The 19,065-nt window shown below is 39.3% G+C and overlaps 1 protein-coding gene across 4 annotated transcripts in view; it reads right to left on the bottom strand.

The window, feature by feature from the left end:
- Positions 1-19,065, bottom strand: part of LOC135324445 (BDNF/NT-3 growth factors receptor) — a 201,948-nt gene that overhangs the window by 150,181 nt on the left and 32,702 nt on the right. For 2 of the 4 annotated variants that reach the window (XM_064500812.1, XM_064500813.1), the window contains exons 6-9: positions 11,052-11,188; positions 8,341-8,473; positions 6,500-6,799; positions 1,512-1,544 (exon numbers count right to left, since the gene is read on the bottom strand). In XM_064500812.1, the coding sequence (XP_064356882.1) occupies positions 1,512-1,544; positions 6,500-6,799; positions 8,341-8,473; positions 11,052-11,188 (603 nt within the window). The remainder of the gene's footprint in view (positions 1-1,511; positions 1,545-6,499; positions 6,800-8,340; positions 8,474-11,051; positions 11,189-19,065) is intronic. The other 2 variants (XM_064500814.1, XM_064500811.1) reach the window with 1 other exon arrangement.

Here is a 19,065-nt window from a genome sequence, read left to right as displayed (position 1 = left end):
TCTGAAGCAAAGCCACGAGGAATTGCCTGTCCCCGGGGAGAGCGAGTCCCAGGGCGGCTCCCGCACAGGGCCGTGCAAGCGGTGGCTCTCCAGAGACGTGAGTACGGCGGTTTCTTGACTTTTTAGCCAGTCTTATTTATTCCTGTCTCACTAACTAGACTTGTGAATTTGGAATAATTAAGGAAGCGCTCCGGACTACAAAGTGCTTCACAAAGCAAGCACTGAGTCACTGAAACAAAGATCAAAGGCAGCAATTTCAAAAAGTAGAAAGCAAAACTAGAAATAAAAAGGAATGCTGTTTTAATCAGGACTGGATCTTCCAGGCTCTGATTCACTTGCACACCCCAAAGCACACGTTTCCACAGAATCCACCAAAGTCAACCAAATGACAGTGCTCACACAGTTAAAGTCATACGCATGCATCAGGACCTGGGTAAACATCGCAGAATCAAGATCTTCATGTATACAACTTACACAACACAACACATGTAGGAAACCGTGCAAACCATCGCCCCCTTTCCTCTCCCCTTCCCCCTCCCAAATAAAAAGAATTTGGAAAAAGAGGGAGGGGAAGCTATTTCCTAAGCATTTAAAGCCAAATTGATGCTTCAATTGCACATTTGCTAAAGTTTAATGACATGGAATGGAATCAAAGCAATAACATTTAAACCAGCTTAAAGAAGCTTGAGTCATGTGCCATTTCATCCAAATACAAGTACTCCGAATAGGATCCAGCTTCTGCTGGAAGCTAAAGGGTGTTTTGGATGTGTTGGTGAGGATGGACTTTCATGCTGAGCAGAAGTACACCAGAAGCATTATGTGAAACTAGCCGGCTGTTTCTCAGTTTGCAGCTTCTATGATAGCGCACACTGGCTTTTGCTAGGTACAGCCTAAAACATTTTGCCCAACAAAAAAAATAACGTGAACACTGTGTCATCAAATCTTCTGGCAGACACTCAGATATCACTGACTTGATGTTCTGCTTATGCAAGAGAGATTAAGGGAAGGTACAAAAGAGCAGACAGAGAAAAATAAATTGCCTACAGGAAAACTCACTTGTGCCAACCTCATTTTTACAGGGGATTTAGGGGAATATTTTTGGAGGCAAAACAAGTATGGAATCATCCCTGGAAAAATAAATTGAGTTATATAAGGAGAAATCATGAACTCTCATTCCTTCAAGAAATGCTTCTGAAAGGTTCAGAAAATCTCATGTCCATGAGCTGCATCAGACGGCTGTTATCCTACAGGACCAATTGTAACTATCGGTAGCAATGGATTTATGCTTCTCCTAACCTGAATCAAAAGCAGCAAAGTAAAACGTCACATTGCCCTCATTTATCTTAAATTATATAAGGCAGGAAAAGAACCAACAATACAAAGTACCTTTTAGAATTGTGTTATAATATGTGCCATTTCAGTTTAACTGAGCCTGACATTCAATCTTTTAGTGGTTTGAGTTCCTTCATTTCTATTGTTAAAAGAAAAGAAAAAGAAAATCAAATATATACCATAAACGTCTGGATCCACAATTGGGCCACTACCTGTACATGGAGAAGAGAAAAAAAAAAAAGAAAGAAAAAAAAAAGCCTTTGTAAATAGATTGCAAATGCTGGAACAGTAAGAGTTTCTTCAGGAATTTTTTTTAAGAGTTCACATGTTATTTGCAGTAACAATGGTCAATACCTATGCAAACACAAAGCAACATCAAAATATTGTTCTAGCTGTTTATCAGATTACTCTTACAATTATTTTAGAGCAATTCTAACCATTAATGCTTTGCTTCATGTGAAACAGCTAATGCACAGGGCATTAGCTCTCGTAAAAGCAAGCATATTTCTCAAATGGAAAAAATTCTGCTCTGCAATGTTAATGCATATCTGGAATAAGCGCAGCAGGAACTATTCTTGTTGAAAACCAATGTTAAATTCTCTCTGACATTAGGTGGAAGCAGGCCTTGGTGGGAGTTACAATCACTAGCTTTTACCTGGTCAAAAAATTTTGCAATTAAATCACTGGGCAAATGGGTTTGGAACCAGCAGCAGCTGGCAGATTTAAAGGCTGGAGGTAGCAATGGACTAAGCAGCACTTCATTTACTCTGTTAGAGGATGCTCCCAGGAAACCAGCTGCCCAGCTGATCCACAGACACAACTCTTTTTGAAAGAGCAAGATCTCCCATAGGCAAAGACACTAGAGAATCCAGCCATTATTCAAGCAGATACTCATCTAGTCTATATTTTTCAGGATGTTACTAGTTCCAGGGTGCAGCTTTTTCTAATTACTGCACATGTGTAAGGCTGAGCACATATGCAAGTATAATGCACAGAATGCCCACTGAAAGTAGTATACTATTAGTCTAATCATGCTTCGATACTTGTGCTATATTTCCACATATTCAATCATCATGGTCTATGACGTATTCACAGCTCGCCTCATATAGTAGGCACCTAATTATCTTTTCCATATATTTACTCGTTCTTTTTGTTGTTTTGTAAATAAAATTAACAGATAGTTTAAACCTCTAGAGATGAATCAAACTTCAAAAAACATAATTCTGTTCATAGCATCATACAGTAATTCCATATCAGCAGCATTACACTGGCATAAAGCCACCGTGAAGTATGACCAGAACACACTTGTTTCTGCTTAAGTCAACAGTGTGAGAATCTGTGTTGAAAATACAAAGGAGGAGTTGCAACCTATTTGCAGAAAGACAGCAGATAATTAGGTTCATTTTAAATACACCTGAAGATATAAGACCCAGAAATATAGGTTAAGAAGACCCCATGAGAATGGCCATGTCCATCTGTAGAAATAAATAACAAATGACATGAGCATGTACTCCTATCTGTTCTCAAGCAACTTCTGACCAGGCTTGTCTGTCCATAAATGTTCATAGATTCAGTTTTTCCAATATAAAACATTCAACTGATGAAAGAATATATTTCCAATTTACCTTCTTTATGAGTCCTACTTCTCATGATCTAAAGAAAGAAAAAAAAATCTTCCTAGACCTTCACTCCGGAATTAGATGGCAACATTATTGTTATTCTTTACCGGAATTGGGATAAACTAATCGGATTAGTTTAACCCCTAATCTCTGCCAGGAGCATATGTACTAGGAAGTCATCTACTCTATTCAAAAATCTTTTATATAACTAAGTACTTCACATGAAATAAAAAAATCAAAAAGCTGAACCAAACCCAAGTTTCTATACAGTGTTCCCTACACAAAAACATATCTACTCAATCATCATTTGTTGAAGCTATTTTAACATGAAACCTCACCACAGTAATTCTGCATGTTTATATGCGATTATTTTTAATGTAAACAAAGAGCAACATTGTTGTTTTGGTCTCCATTAGGACAGGTTGTTGTGCAAATAAACTGTTATAGACATATCCTATCCAATCATCTTTATAAACTGCATCAACTACATTTGATGTGCTTAATTCTTCCTTTACAAAGTTGACATTTTCAGAATAAAGCAGCAGCAAAAGACTCAAGCCAAAAAAATACTTCTGTAAAACAGCCCCATGTTATTATGCCACACTAGCAAGATGCTACTTCTAAGGCATATTTCACATATTCTTTTACCTTGACAAGATACTACGTGACTTGAATTCCTTCAGCTGAATTTTAGAGCAGAAGGCTGGTAGATGAACAAGCTTACCTATAAATAGTTATTATTATTAACAATCTCTCCAGTGCTCGTTAGCTGTTACAGATCATTTATGGAAACAATCCCCAGAATAAAACACCAGTGTTTCTTGCTTACTGTTCACTGCATTGTAGGCTGTAATAGTCAAATCATTCTCAGCAAGAACAGTTACACCGGAATCCATCAAGTTTAGCAGATTAAGACTAGTTAAAAAAAAAAAAAAACCTCACTAACAGAATGTAAAATTTATTCTCCCGGACCTTCATATTTTAAAACCAAGTTTTAATTTACATTAACTGTGATATCATTAACTTGATCCAAATCCCACTGCCGTACATGCCTTCCTCCCCTTTATGCCTGCATCCTTAGTCCAGCAAAAAACATTCTGCGAGTAGCATGCTGGAAGCATCCTAGCACAAATCTTGTCATTATTGTGTTTGAAACAGCTTTGAAGGTGGAGTAATAAAACAACATGCTTCAGCCTTTGTTGACTTCATCCTAAATAAACATAGAGTCTATAGGGGAAGGGCTTTTAAATTTGCTTTTCTTTTTTTCCAGTGCATTTACCCGTGAGTGATGTAATAACCACAGAATTGGTTCAAAGCTCAGTGAGGATACCCCACCCCATGAAACATCAGGGCTGGTATTTAATTCAGTCATGAAGGCATGGAAATGAACATAACACCAGGGCGTAGGCCTAATCTTTATGCTTCATTGTATGATACGTGGGCCAAAAGAAGAAACTACACAGTAACGACAGGGCTGAAAAGGCCTTTTAAAGGTTTGAAAAATCCTGGCAGTGCTTTAAATAGTAGTAGTAGAGAAAAAAAAGAAAAAAAGAACAAAAAAAGAACAGTAATGCAATGCATGGAGGATTCTAGTTTTTTAATATTTGCTTTTACGACAGCTTCAGTGGAGGAGGCAACGATGTTGTGGAATATTCTAAAGCTCAATGTCATAAGCCCTATAGGAAAAAGCCCTACTAATAAAAACAATATTGAGGAGTCTAACTAGATAAGCAATTTCCCCTGTCATTAATTTTTAAGACTGGTTTGGTGCAATCCACTACACATCAACTGATTTCTAATACAGTTACATCTTCTCTGTATGTATTCTAGTTTCCTCTATAGAGTTTTTGTGAAGCTTAATCCACCTCAGAGCTTGAGAAATGCTTAAAGAACACAGCATAGATTATCTTGGATATTTAAATTGCTTACAATTATAAAAATGAAGCAACGAATAAATAATGCTGTCTTTCTAACTGGGAGGATACCTTCTGTTCTTTTTAACAATTTAAAAGGCCACAACTGAGAAATTTTCAACCTACAGGGGAGAAGCATAAAGGGAAAAGGGAACAGTAAAAGGAATTTGAATGAAAGAATAAAATCATATTCATATAAGTGTATTAGAGGAATTGTTATTCTGATAAGAAAATGAAGCCAGGTTCATAATAACTAATCAGAGGGTAAGAGAACTTGTATACAAAATGTATGAGGTGAACCATTTTATTCAACTGTTATAATGCAGTATTAGAGGATGCCAGTAGTTGAAGCCATGGCATGTTTCTGTAATGATTCTATTTAAGGAAGGACTCTAGAGGAAAAGCAGGAGAGGAGCTACAAAGAACAGCAGGAGTAAATAGAGCCTGCTTGTATCAGCTCTTCACCTTCTTCTTCTAAGGGTGGGAAAGGAAAAGAACTGCCATCTCATTCCCTGTAGCAGACTGAGTTGATAGGTACAAATATTAAATACAGGCTGTATTTTTATTGCCTATAGCCTGCAATGTAGGAGAGAGAATTTAAATATCCACATTTTTTCTATCACATAACATTATCACTGCACACTGCTGTTTCAAAAAAGAGGCAGGCTATTTCTAAGCCATGGTTAAAAAGCCAAAGGTACACACATATTTTCAGTTATGACTCTCCAAGTACGTACAAAAAAATATGCCTATATTTCCAGTCCTGCTGTGCAAGGTCCACTCAAGGTTTTTTCCACATATAACAGTACACTTACATGTATGTCTTGTTACTCTTACAGTCACTTCACATATGGCTTTGAAGACGTGAGGAAGGACCAAACCACAATGAACATCAACCACTTAGAGCAGTCCCTGCAGTTCAGTGAGTAAGTCCACCTTGAGGCAGCTCACATGGCATTTAGGAGAACTGACCTGGAGCCTTTAGAGCAGTGTAAGATGCAAACATTTAACAGGAACCATCTTCAGCATGAATATTCCTAGGCACGCAGGTGCCCAACCTCCATTGAAATGATTGGGAATTAGATGTCGAGTTGCCCATAAGGACCTGAGACCTTGTCTATCCTGCCTCTGGGTTACTTGTTTTCTCTCCAGCTCCCTCTGGTGTCCTAAACAATGTATTAGCACGGACTGGCAGACTACATTATCGATTTTGCAACAAGGCACTACATCCTTTGTAGGCGTACTCCCTGTGTCCTTGGATACACTGCCTAGCTGCACTCATACGCGGTACAGAAAACTTGCAGATTGACTGAATTGGCACTCTGTGCTTCCCAGGATTAGAACTCAGGCTAGAGAAAGCACTTCAGAAATAGTAATGCACAGCACAGCCTTAGCTGGTGCTGATAATGGTTACTCAAAGGGAGGATTTATGGAGCACTAACACAACCTCCCTTGAGGAGCAATAAACAAGAAAACGTTAAAGAAAAACATTATTTTACAACTAATCCTGACAACTTTAAGTTCAAAGAAGAAGTACATAGGTAAAGCTTCCTTCAAAACAGGTAAGCTGGCCAGGAGCACTGTCCCCACATTCTCATCAATTTGCAATTGCCAACATAAAAACGTTATACTCACCATCTCCAGGCACTGACATGAAATGAGCATCAACGCGTTTTTCGTCCTCTCCATACTCGTTCTTTGCCAGTAAGGTATAAGCACCATTGTTCAGATGGGTAGGGTTGTCCAGCTGAAGGCAGCCGTGGTATTCACTTTGATTGATAACATGTATTTTAGTACAGATGTATTCAGACTCATTCAGTATAGCCCCTTCATAGAACCACTGCAATGTGGGTTTAGGGTTCCCTTTCACAGTGAATGGAATGCACCAGTGGTGGTCCGGGGTTGGAGATTCAATAAATGTGATATTTGGTGCAACTATATTGGAAAAAAGAGTGAAGAACATCAGAATATCCTGAACGTGGCTTATTTTTTCCCACCGACAAGTTATCAGGGAAAATATTTGTCATTCATCAGCTTGTTGTAGGCATTATACCTATCTGGAGGATACTCACACAGGAAGCCTGCCTGCTCTGCCTAGGATACTATGCTCAGAATGGAAATGAAGCCATTCTTCAGAAAAAAACAAAATAAACTAGTTTCAGACAAAAACCGAACCCGCACTGAGCTACTCAGACTCTGCAAGGTGTGGAAAATTCAGTTACCGGATCGCAGAGAAGGGAGAGAGAGCTTTTAGCTTCACTGTACTAAAAATGGCGCAGAGGAGTGCTGAAGGAACAAAACAGTATTAAAAATAGTTAAAAGCTGGCCAAAAGCAAGTAGCACTGCAAATATATTCAGCTAGGAATCCAAACTTTCAGATGATTTTCTTCACAGAATCAAAGCCAGAGCAGATGATTTCATTCCCTGGATTCTTCCATGAGGGAAGGACCACTTTCTACGATACGTTTTCTTTGTTCAAACCTGCTGAATGCCTCAAGTTTACAGGCTTCTACTCAGGAGGCTGTTCCAACACCTTGCATGTTATTTCATTGTTGGAAAATTTTCCTTGATACTCAGTCTTAACTGCATCCAATTTCATCTAGTTATACTCCCTTTTATCAATCATAACAGTGCCAATCTGAGAATCTCATTTACACTGTTCAAACATTTCTAGTTTATGTCCCTTCCCATAGCTATTACATATCCAATTTCAACCTACAAGACATTTGAAGCGCATCTATAGTAATTTTGCTAGTTTACTCTGTCATGAGCACATGCTGAACAAAGTTTTCCATCTACAAAGCGTTCCATTCCCATCTTCAATTAAACAGAGGCTTGCAACTTGTGAAAACATCCTGTCTATTTCACATAAAATGAATTCAGGCTGCAACCTCAGAGCTAAGACGCCAATGCCTCTACACAACACGCCCTTCCCCCCTCCTTAGCCCTGATGAATTAGTACATTATTCAAAGCTATGACAAATAAATTTACATCTGGCAGAACAAATGTTGCAAGCGTGCTATTTTTTTTTTGGAACAAAGCAGTTGTTGCTTTAGATTAAAAAAAAAACTTGAAATAATGTAATCTAATATAAATAATTTCTATGACCCTTTTGAGGTGTTCACGAATCTTAGATTCATAAGATAGCATGTATGCATCTGCACACCATTACAAACCTTTTCACACTGACAGTGCCACTGAATATTTTGGGTTTCAGACGTTTACTTACAGATTGTTCAAACTGGAAGATAAAGCATTTAGATACATAATTTTTGCAGAAGTACTCAGAGCAGAAAAAGATAAAAATAACAACTGCTGGTTGGGTTATTCCCAGCAGTAACTGCAATAGATAGTTCACATGCTTTCAGGGAGTTTTCCTTTCAACAATGTCTGCACCCAAGAAATATTTATACCCAAAACAGTTGGTGCCAACGTGGTTTGGCCTCGGGAGGCGTGTGCAGCCCTGCTTACGTACAGAACACCGTGAGCTCGGCAGACGCCTGGTCCTCTCCCACGATGTTCTCCGCTACACAAGAAATCCACTGTCCGCTGTCCATGGATGAAACGTTTTTTATGGTTAGCGAGGCAGGATTCTTACTTGTGTCACTCTACAAATGATCAGAAAAATAAGTATGCATCAACTGTGGTGTAAAGAAACAAGGGAGAGCGCATCATTGGCCACAGTTCAATGGCATTTTCCAGTTTCATTTCCTTTTAGCTGTATCAGCCTGCAATTAATCAAAGTGTTACTTTGGTGTCTTACCAAACAGATGCAAAACACCTACAGAACCAATTGTAACCATCAGCAGCAGGCGATTTAAAGCCCCAAAAGAGTTGTTCTGCTGCAGCACTATCCTCATCCATTCTTTCATCCTGTCACTTCTAGTTTCTCCCTTCTTTTAACACCTCTTCCCCTCCACACAAATTGTTTTCTCTGTACCCATTCCCTTGCTCGCCCCCTCTTCCATTTCATGACTGATTTCTATGGTCTATCTCAGCTCTCCTTAATCTTCTTCTTCCCTTCTATACTCTGCTTGATCCTTGCTTTACTCTTCCTTTTATCTCTTTCCTTTATGCGTAGCTTGACACCTCTTCTACTGCTGCCTTCTGAGCTCTACTACACCTTGACAACTGTGTCAAAGCTGATTGTTACAGCCTCTGCTTTCTTAAATCAGGTCCTTCAAATGATATACAATCACTGTTTCCATACTTAAATTCTTTCATAAAATGTTAGATTATTTTCTTAGAGAGGAAAGGAACCAAAACACGTTTAGAAAATAAACAACGAGGAACATCATTTAAAAAACTCCTTTTGGGGGTACTTTTTTTAGTGTACATGTATGCTTGATACTGCACAGAAAGCAAGCAAACAATATGCTGCACCTGTAAAACCACAGTGACTTCCAGAGGCAGCCTATGGGGATAGGTGGGACCACTCCTGCACACGGCATTGCAGGACCAGGATTTTAAACATTGAGATGACATCTTAACTCAACTCAAGTCAAGTGTCCCATTGATTTCAGTGAGACCCCGCGGAGTGGAAAAGCCAACACCCCAAAGCACGTTTCCCCTTGGACATAACTCTCAGAGGCGAGCACTCATCAGAGCAAGAGTTAGAGCTCGGGGCTCAATCGCAGGATCAGCGCTGAAACAGACTGCAAGAAAAGTCTAACCAGCATCAACAGAATTAGACACCAGCATACAAGCCAAGCATGCAATTAACTTCACAGGGCTGGTGTTGAATTTTAGCTTTTGCTAATATTTCTCCTTGTAAATCAGGAAAGAGGAAAAACAGGCAAAAGCAGCAGAGGAGGTGAAGAAAAGGGAGGCAGAAGCAGAGATATGGAAGTGAGAAAAAGAAAACAAAAAACAACACTTGCAGAAAGGGAAGGATAGTTGTGAATGGCAATTGAACTTTAAAAGGCACTTTCTCTTCTGCTACTGAAAAGACTACTGTGCTCCATGGTTAAGGTTGTAGCTAGCCTATATTATAAGCCCCTCTGAAATCTCACAAAGTTATGCCAGGAGAGAATATTTCTGGAAAACTTGAAACAAACCAAACATGGCATTTCAAAGATAGGAGAGTTAAAAAATGAGGTGATCTCACTTTTTGAACAGTATCCCACATTTGTGTTGGCTCATAACTCAAAAAAAAAAAAAAAAAAAAAAAAGAGAGAGAAAAAGAAAAAGAAAAAGCACGACTTGGCATAGGTTCCCCAAACTGTTTTAATTTCTTGTTCTTGACGACGACTGGTGCCTTTGGGTAGTTTTACAGATTAGAGAGAAATTCAGAAATAAAACTGGAACTCTGCAGAGCTCTTATTTATGACAGTTGAAAGACATGTTAGTCAAACTCTTCATAGGCCTAATGTAATGATCTCCATGCAGAACGTGCAAAGATTAAGAGACCTCAGAGGTCCTGTCTCTTCTGCACTGCAGGAACAGTTTTCAAAGTACACATCACACGCTTTGTACAGAGCCAAAAGCTGTAGGCAGTTTGTACCCTCAAGAACGCAGAGGAGCCCAGGCCATGAAATTGGAAATAATGGGCATTCTGCACACTGTAAATAATGACAACTTAAGAAACCAGCAGCTGCATGCTGAAGACCTGCTTGAATGCTTCTCCTTATCACCACCTCCATCAGAAAGAAACTCCACTCGCACAGAGTCTCATGGACACCAAATACTGGGATCTGAGGAAACAAAAATTCCCACCCTCTGGATGGCTTTATTGCAGCAACATTTTCAAGTTTCATAAGAAAACTTTGCCATTTCTTTTAGTAAAACTTTGACTTTTGAGGCTTTCTGTCATCACCATGTTTTGTTGAAGGAAAATAAAACAAACCACAAAGTATTTAATATTTACAACCAAAGTTTCAGCACATCAAGCTTTTGGCCTGAAAAATATAATAAAATTAGAGACCCACAGCTTTTCTTATGATTAGAATAGATTAGACTTACTGTGTCTATTCAGGTAGTTGGGATAATAAGAAATCACTTGGAATAATAATAAATCAGTATCTTGATTTGCTAATTATTTCCATGAAATCACAGCACTCTCATTTACAAATGAACGTCCTTTGCATTTTTGATAAAAAGTTTAGTAAAGCTGGAGACGAGGCTTTACTCCATCCTTTGGCAGATGTCTCTTGCCTGAATTGCCGCCCATTTGAACATGAAACCTACCTCATGGTTTGAGACGAGATTAGTGAGCACCCAGGACACATTAGGAGGTGGCCCTCCAGCAGTATCACAATACAACGTGATGCTCTTGCCTTCCACAACAGTGATGTTGTAACTGCTTAAGTTGGCCGAGGGCAAGTCTATGATAAAAGCAAAAAATAAAGAGAAAAGAGAAAAATATAGGTTTGCGTTAGCCAGAAATAGACGTCACTCAAGTTCTATGGGAAATGTATGAATGCAATCAATAATATTGCTTAATCAGAAATTCGGTGTGGTCAGTTACTGTTCAGGCAGGGAGTACAAACAACATCTGTGGAAACATGTAAGTACAAGTACATTAAGCTGCTGCATAACATTTTCCTGTGGCTTCTCCACTTCGCATCCTAAGAAAACATTACAGCATGTGGAAATACATTAAGCTAATTATACAGGGGAATGTTTCAGGTGCGCAAATGGAAGTAATCCTAATTGTTTTTGCCTTCTTTAAAAAAAAAATAATAATTCTTTAAAACATGAAATTGTATCCTAATCTGTCATCTTTGTAGCAGTTGCAATGAAATCTCTATCTTCCAGTGACTAACTGCCACTCTGGTATTCCCACTGTTCTCCACTATGCTAACAGGAAAATCCCACTAGCCCACGGTCTCGCCTAGGAGATTGCAGCCCTCCCTCTCCTACAGGCCACAGAGAGCAGGGCAGCACCGACATCCTCAAGGCAAAGGCAGCAGGAGGGCATGCGAGAGAGAAAGGACAGAGGGCATCAGTGACGGCAAGGGGCTGCTACCCTGGGGCAGAGTTACCTACTGCCCTCAGTAAGGCACAAAAGCTGGGAGATGGTGTCACTCACCAGCCTGTGCAAGAGCCAGGACTCCCCCTCCATCTCACGGAGCTATAAGCCACCGTGTATCCCCTTCTTCAGCGCCCAAAGCAATGGGCGCCTCCAGAAGAGTAACAGGTCCAGTGCGCCGAGTGCTTCCAAAGAGCCAACAAGCTGTAGGCTCCTTTGGAGCTGACCCTCTTCAAAAATAATGCCAGTAACGCTGATAGATTTCAGGCACACAAGACCTCACATGTCGTATTTATTTACATGGCAAATAATCATGCAACACGCTGGAAATATCAGATCTCCCTGAAGAGATACTGTGCCATTGTTTGGAGCTGCTGAACATTGCAAGCAGCCTTGCCCTCAGTTAGAAGGAATTTCTCATCAACAATTCTAGGCATGCTTTTCTTGCAATTTATCATCTCAAACAGCAGAGCTTATCTGCTATGCTGGATATGTATGTATTATTTTGCCGTGACTTTTCTTTTCCTGAAACAAGGCTTCTCTTTCTCCTCCCCCGCCCCCTTTTTTCCCCCCATTAGAGTACAGCAGTTTCATCATGGACTTGCAGGTATAGAAGTTTAGCAGAGGGATTTTTTTTCTTATAAAAAAAGTCCCAATTTACAATTAACCATCTGACTAGTGTGAATTAACACTATTAATGTAACACATTAATATGCTTGCTAGAAGTTCAGTAGAAACTATATGTATTGGAAATGTCTAAGTTTAATTAGTTCAATAAAAATGAAATGAAAGCAAGCAATAGCAAAGAGAAGACAAATTATTTTCCAGGCAATGCTTTCTTACCTAATAAGATTTGAAAATCAGCACAAGTATACAGTAACTGCTTCGGCAATTCTCCTAGTGCTTTAAGCAGTGCTGTAATGTGATTCTTATTACAGGCATCATAGATTTCTTCTATTATGCTCACTTTATAAATCATATGTTGAAGTATATTGAGACAAAGCTGCACAGTTTGTATGCCTTGATGCAGTAATCTGTTAGCGAAGGTAGCCATCTGCTCTCGCCCGCTGTGAATTCAGATCTCAGTACTGCCTGTCAGTGAGCTGGGCGGGAAATAAAACTAATCTTAGGGAACATTTGGATATTAATTATCCTGGTTAGGGGACAGGGAGAGGGGTAATGAGATCCTTTGCTTTATAAAGTTACCCTTCCATACCACCTCTAAAAACCAGTCCAAACGCTGCTGCCAGACCTGAACTTGGAAAGAGATTAAAACTTTCCTCTTCTCCCTGGCACTGTTCACCTGGGACAAGGTCTGTATGACAGATGAGTGTTTCACTGTGAAAGTCCGCACAGTGCCTGTTAACACATCATTTCACATGAAACCTCTCATGTGAGCAAAAATAAAAACAACTTTGGTTCCATGGAGCCCTCCTTTAATAGCCATTACTATTATAGCCATTACAGAACTTAATAGTTCTGAGACAACTTCTTTCTGCAGTGTGCTTATTTACAGGACGGACAATTGAAGCTGAATTTCTCTGAGGGCAACGGCTACATTTTGCTTGTACCCTGCCAGAAGGTTATAAAATAATGGTGCTTATTATTCTAGAGGGTCCTAGAGTTACCCTAGAAACCAGTTGCAAGATCTCACAGAAATTCTTGCAGCAAAAAAGTAGTAATATAACATAATCATCACATTACTACCAAATGTGTATTTTGTTTTATTCCCTTTCACAGTTGTAAGAGGCAGTTAGGAAACACATCAAAGAATTGCTTTGGGATTCATTTCTTCTGGTTGGATATTTTGAGCTAATGAACTTTAATGCAAGGCCATTTTGGCTTTTGCTTCGAGTGGTACCCAAACTGCTCCACAGCAGAACATGCCCTAGTTGAGGGGCAGCTCTGCTTGGAAAAAAGGATGTTAGCATAAGACCTTGTATCTAGAAGAGGTGATATACTAGACTTAGGAGTAAGGCAATAAGACCAAGCAGCAAAACCTGTAATCACAACTCGCAATTAATTGCATATTAAAAAAACCAATGCACCCTAACAGAAATATATGCTCAGGACATGTGTCCAGTGTAGTGCGAGACCATTTAGAAAGTCAATACCATTTTGACACCTACACAATCACAAAGATTCCTAACCCCTTTGCATTTATTCCTGACTTAATTTGTTTAAAAATGATGTTTGAGATGATTACTTCTTCTATGGGTAGGGATGCACATTTTATAGGATTTTGTACATAGTAGTTGATCTAAGCAATTAGACAACATTTTCACATAGTTTTGTATACTGCCAGCATGGTAAGTTTAGACTGTAGCATATGAAACCCACACAAGGTAGACATGACATCATCTTGCCACAAGTCTCATCCTGATATCTGTCAGACAGAGATTAGCCTATGCCCCAAAGCATGAAATGTAATATCTCTTTCAAACTTTGATAGCATTTATTATAATAATTCTGGTTATTTATTATTATAATTCTGGTTATCAGTAATATCCGTTAGCATCCAAATTATTTTTTAAGTTTGCTATGTTCTTGGCCCCAGCAACTTTCTGGAGCAATGAGTTTCACATGCATCTTGTCCAGGCTGTGTGCAAGCATTTCCTTTTATCAGTTCTGAAATTTGTCTCTAAAATTCAAACTCACAGAGTGCTGTTTCCTGAGGACAGGGAAAAGAGTTTTTGAATGACCTTCTTAAGACCATTCTGTTTTATTTCTCTCATGTCCTCTTTTCTCTTAATAATCTATCCAAGGCTTTTCAGTCTCTTCTCAGAAAAGAGAGGACAGAATTTGCTACTATGAATTTTAAGCTGTAATGCAGAGAGTTATATGATACAGTAGATGCATAACAAGTATACACTAAACCCAACATGTTTTGTTGTGTATAGGTGTATAATGGCTATGTTATTTCATTGCACAGAGAAAATTCATTTCCATGTTCAAACTGATAAAATTTCATCCAGGGAATAGGCAGCTCTGGATAGAAATAAGCAGTCACTTCCATTCACCCCATGCACAAATGGGCACAACAGAGGCCAGGGGACAGGGACAGGTGGACAGTACATTTATGTCAAATTAGTCTATCTAAATATTATGTCAGGCATTAGCAGTAACAAACTCTCCTTCAGCTTTGGGGTTTCTTTACTCTCCCAGACCTCACAGTGTAAACTGATGGCCCGAGGCCACACTACCGTGGAACTGTCCAGCATCGCTAGTGAATGACTCATATCTTCACAGTACCCAGCTGGGACTTCAACAACGACAAAGCCAAATACTTCAGCGGAAATTTTCAAAGGCTACTGCAGGATTTGGCTATACAACTGTCAATGGAGATTAATAAAAAGCATGTGTCTAAATTCCAAGACGGCTCATTCCAAGTCCTCCTGCTGCTACTTACTACTTTCTACACAAAAGTGATACTGGCCCACAGTAGAGCCAAACTATTACTATATCCATCAAAGGAAGGATATGACCTAATTAAGAAATAACTGAATATTAATACAAACTTTGTAGTCTGTAACCAAACTCTCAGCACCAAGCTAATGTTCTAGACAACATAGTACAGCAACTTTTAGCAAAAGAGGGTTTTAAATGAGGAAAAAGGACTCCACCATTACACTCAAAGTTTTTTTCAGTGGTTAACTATCTTCACAGATATAAAAAAAAATAACAATTATCTAATTTCCAGAATGATTTTCCATCTTCAGCTTTTATCTGTTCAATCATGAGACACGTTAAGCTGCTCAAAAGCCTTTATCACAAAATTTTCTCAGTATGATCAATTAGCTTCACTAATACCTAAGTAATGACCTGATAAAGAAATGATCACTTGAGAGGATACTATGAATCCAACATCGCGTTCATTTACGCCACACTTTGCAAACTAAGCCCCTGATTCTCACAGGAATATACTCCACAGAGACCTGCTGACTACCTCCCAGGAGTCCAGCCATGATACAGTGGCACTAAATGGTCTTCACTGTGGCCCATGACATGTCATTTTTGCTGGGGACATTTTTGCAGGTCAACTTGTTCTGTGACAAGAACAGGCCATCTTCAAGAAAAAAAAAAGACAGATTTTTTCCCTCATAACAAGCCAACTGCATCTGACTTTCAATAAGGTTATTTTAATCCCTACCTGAAAACCTTAACCATCTTTTTAATAAATATCTCAGACCCAGAATGATTAAATTAACACTGTGGCCAGAAACCATCTATTAAACTGAACCATGTGAACCATGTAAAGGCAGACTATCAGAACCACTGATTTATAAATATCCTCTGTAATTCATAAGATATAGTGGCCCAAATTCAGGCTGGTTGCCTCACATAAGGTTTAAATATTGTCCAAGGTTGTTACCTTCTCTGGTTTTGCTTTTTCTCTCCAAGCAGGGAGAAAACATACAACTAATTACAGCACTACAGTACAGCTTGGTAACACCCACTAGTTGTACTCTCTGGAGCCTGAAAACAGGATGATTGACCATGCGATTTATTAAGAAATGTGCAAATGGATCCTCAAATTTCAGAGATCTTACTGGTTTCTAAACAGGTTTATATCAATGTGAGACAGATATAAGAAAAGTGGTGTTTTCCTGCATCCTACTGCTAATATTCTGACTTTGTTTGAAAATACAGGAAAGTTCACAAATTCCAAAAGGCTTTTCCTATGGGCTTGCATGGCTTTAAAAAAAAAACAAAAAACAAAGCAAGAAAGTTTTCAGTAATGCCAGTTATAAATCTAGGAGCTGTTGGAAATGCGATTCACCTCCTGTGTTTCACTTAGCAAGTGCCCGCAGCCAACAAGCTCTGAGCCAGATTTTAGCCACGGGGTAAGTGGGCACGTTTCCATCAAAGTCTGCATAACTACAGGGCCAAAAATCAGCGTGGCTGCATCTTTAGAGCACTATAAACAGGATACCCCAAAAGGGTACATGCAAAACATAAATCAAACATAAATCATTGTTTCCATATCCTCTTGCATCTCAACAACAGAGTCAAATTTCTGCCCTTATTTAAAGGCCCATAGAATACATAGAACACATAGAACACATAGAATAGTTGCCAAAGTCTCTTCACAGAGGTTATTCCAAGATAACAATCAAAACCATTTTGAGTGAAAATAAAAAAAGTGTTACACAACAAAAATGCCAATTTAGCAGAAACAAGGTGCCCAAATACAAAATTACCATCTCTATGTACATCTCCTTTGTTCTTGGTGCCCAAAGATTCCTGAATTGAATCTGAATCCACAGAATGATGACAAAACCTCCTCCTCTAGCCTCTACACTTCAAAACAAAAAAAGAGCAAGTCTTGTTATGTCCTTTGAAAAAAAAGGCACCAAAAAAAAAAAAAAAGCCTACCACTGGGAGAAAGTTTGAGTCCGAATGTAAGGGCTCCTTGCCAAAGCCCTGAGGAGAGTCCCTCAGCCCAGAGTTTAGGACTTTCCCATGCCCTCTACATTTTCCTAATGAGCAGTTCAAGGCACTCGGAACAAGCTAATTTCAAACAACTTCATGCAAGATGTGCTTGCTGCTTCAGTGTACCTTCTTTAAAGTCCAACTCTCATTTGCTTACCCTCTGGATCTGCTAACTCGTGACACCCACCTTGGTGGTCCACAGAAGAACATCAGTCTGCAGGGAAGCAGAACAAATGATGTGGCAGCTCACTGTGAGCCACCCAAATCTGCTAAAATATTAAAAGAAGTCTGCCTCCAACCATGATGCACCTGATGGTCATGTCCAGCCAGGAACCTATACAGAAAATAATTAAACAAGTACAGCCTCTACTAGAATACGATGATTCTATGTATGTTTTTCCAGAGCCAGTCCACCCTTACTTCACCTTAAACACTCCATCACTCCCTACCACACTAAAATCATCATTAGAAGCAAATGGAGCCTGTGCACCAGAGCAACGGACATAAACCTTGTTAACTCTTCTTCACAAATACAACACTAAATACTGCAACCTCAGCAGAACTGTCAAAATGCACCGCTCCTAACGTCTATCTATCCCAGACTCGGATGTACTTCATCCAGTGCTTATTATGCCATCATGAAAGCTATGCAGGCAAAACCCGCCAACTACTGTGCGCTAGAATGAATTCACTTGGTGACGACCCATCTTCTGTGGTCAACCTGTATGTAAGCTTTGAAGGTTGCTGCTTACATTTCGGAGCAGAAGGGCTTATACATCCAAAGTTTCTTCTCCCAGCTGCATTAGCTGCTTAACTTCTGCCCATGCTATTCTCTTAAGTTTCCTGGGCCTGACCCTGGTTCCAGTAGAAAGAAACTGAGTAAGAAAGGATCTTGCAGCACCTCAATCCTTGTAACTGACATGAGTATTACCTTTAGTCTGTCCACAACAGTTTTCACATTATAAATTTCTATAGCAGCTACCAACCTTATCACCACTTCCCTTGCTAAAAAACCTCCTAAAGGTACCCTGCCATGCTCTCTCTCAAGTTCCCTACATGATTAACGAAATTGAATTACACTTGGAGAAATTGTTCTCAATTATTATTTAAGCTTCAGTTTATCCATATCAGCCCTCAGAAGAAAACCAGATACATTCAGTGCAGTTAGGCTGAATACGGCAGCCACAAGCTTAACAGGTGAACTGAGAGCTAGACTGAGAGCTTTGTAATGCAGGTTAGTGAGACTTAAACTAACTTATGCAAACCTCTAACACACAGCTTCTTATTCAGTAACTGCATGTAGTGTAGTTGCAGTTCCTCGTTTTATCTGGAAAATTTCATGTGTGTCTGGGAAACACTGAAAATAATACTGTCCTGTCAAATATTACAACAGCAGAAACACGGGATCCTTATACAGGAACATTCTGGGGTAAGAGAAGACTAGATAAACTAGTAAAATGAATAGGTTTCAGCCCTGATATCAAGTTTGCATACTGCTGAAAGGATACCTTCATGAATTGTCTCCACTTTTTAAGTAAAAATGTCATTTCTTTAGACTATTAGAAATATAGTTATCTAGTCATGAGTCTTGAGCTAGTGCTATTGCAAGGGCAGAGCAAGAATACCCACTGCTAACAGACATACAGCACTTTTCCCTCAGTAGATCGGTACGATTACTCCCACTTACACAGATGGCCAAGTCAGGCGCAGAGCAGCTCAGCAAACCTGCACAGCTCATTGAGTTCAGAAATGCTGGAATGATCAAGACACCTTTCTTTCTCTTAAATATGGTCGTCC

The sequence above is a fragment of the Dromaius novaehollandiae genome, chromosome W (genome assembly GCF_036370855.1).
Source record: "Dromaius novaehollandiae isolate bDroNov1 chromosome W, bDroNov1.hap1, whole genome shotgun sequence".
Taxonomy (NCBI): Eukaryota; Metazoa; Chordata; class Aves; order Casuariiformes; family Dromaiidae; genus Dromaius; species Dromaius novaehollandiae.
The sequence above is the reverse complement of the archived record's forward strand: the minus strand, read 5'-3'. Positions and strand labels throughout refer to the sequence as shown.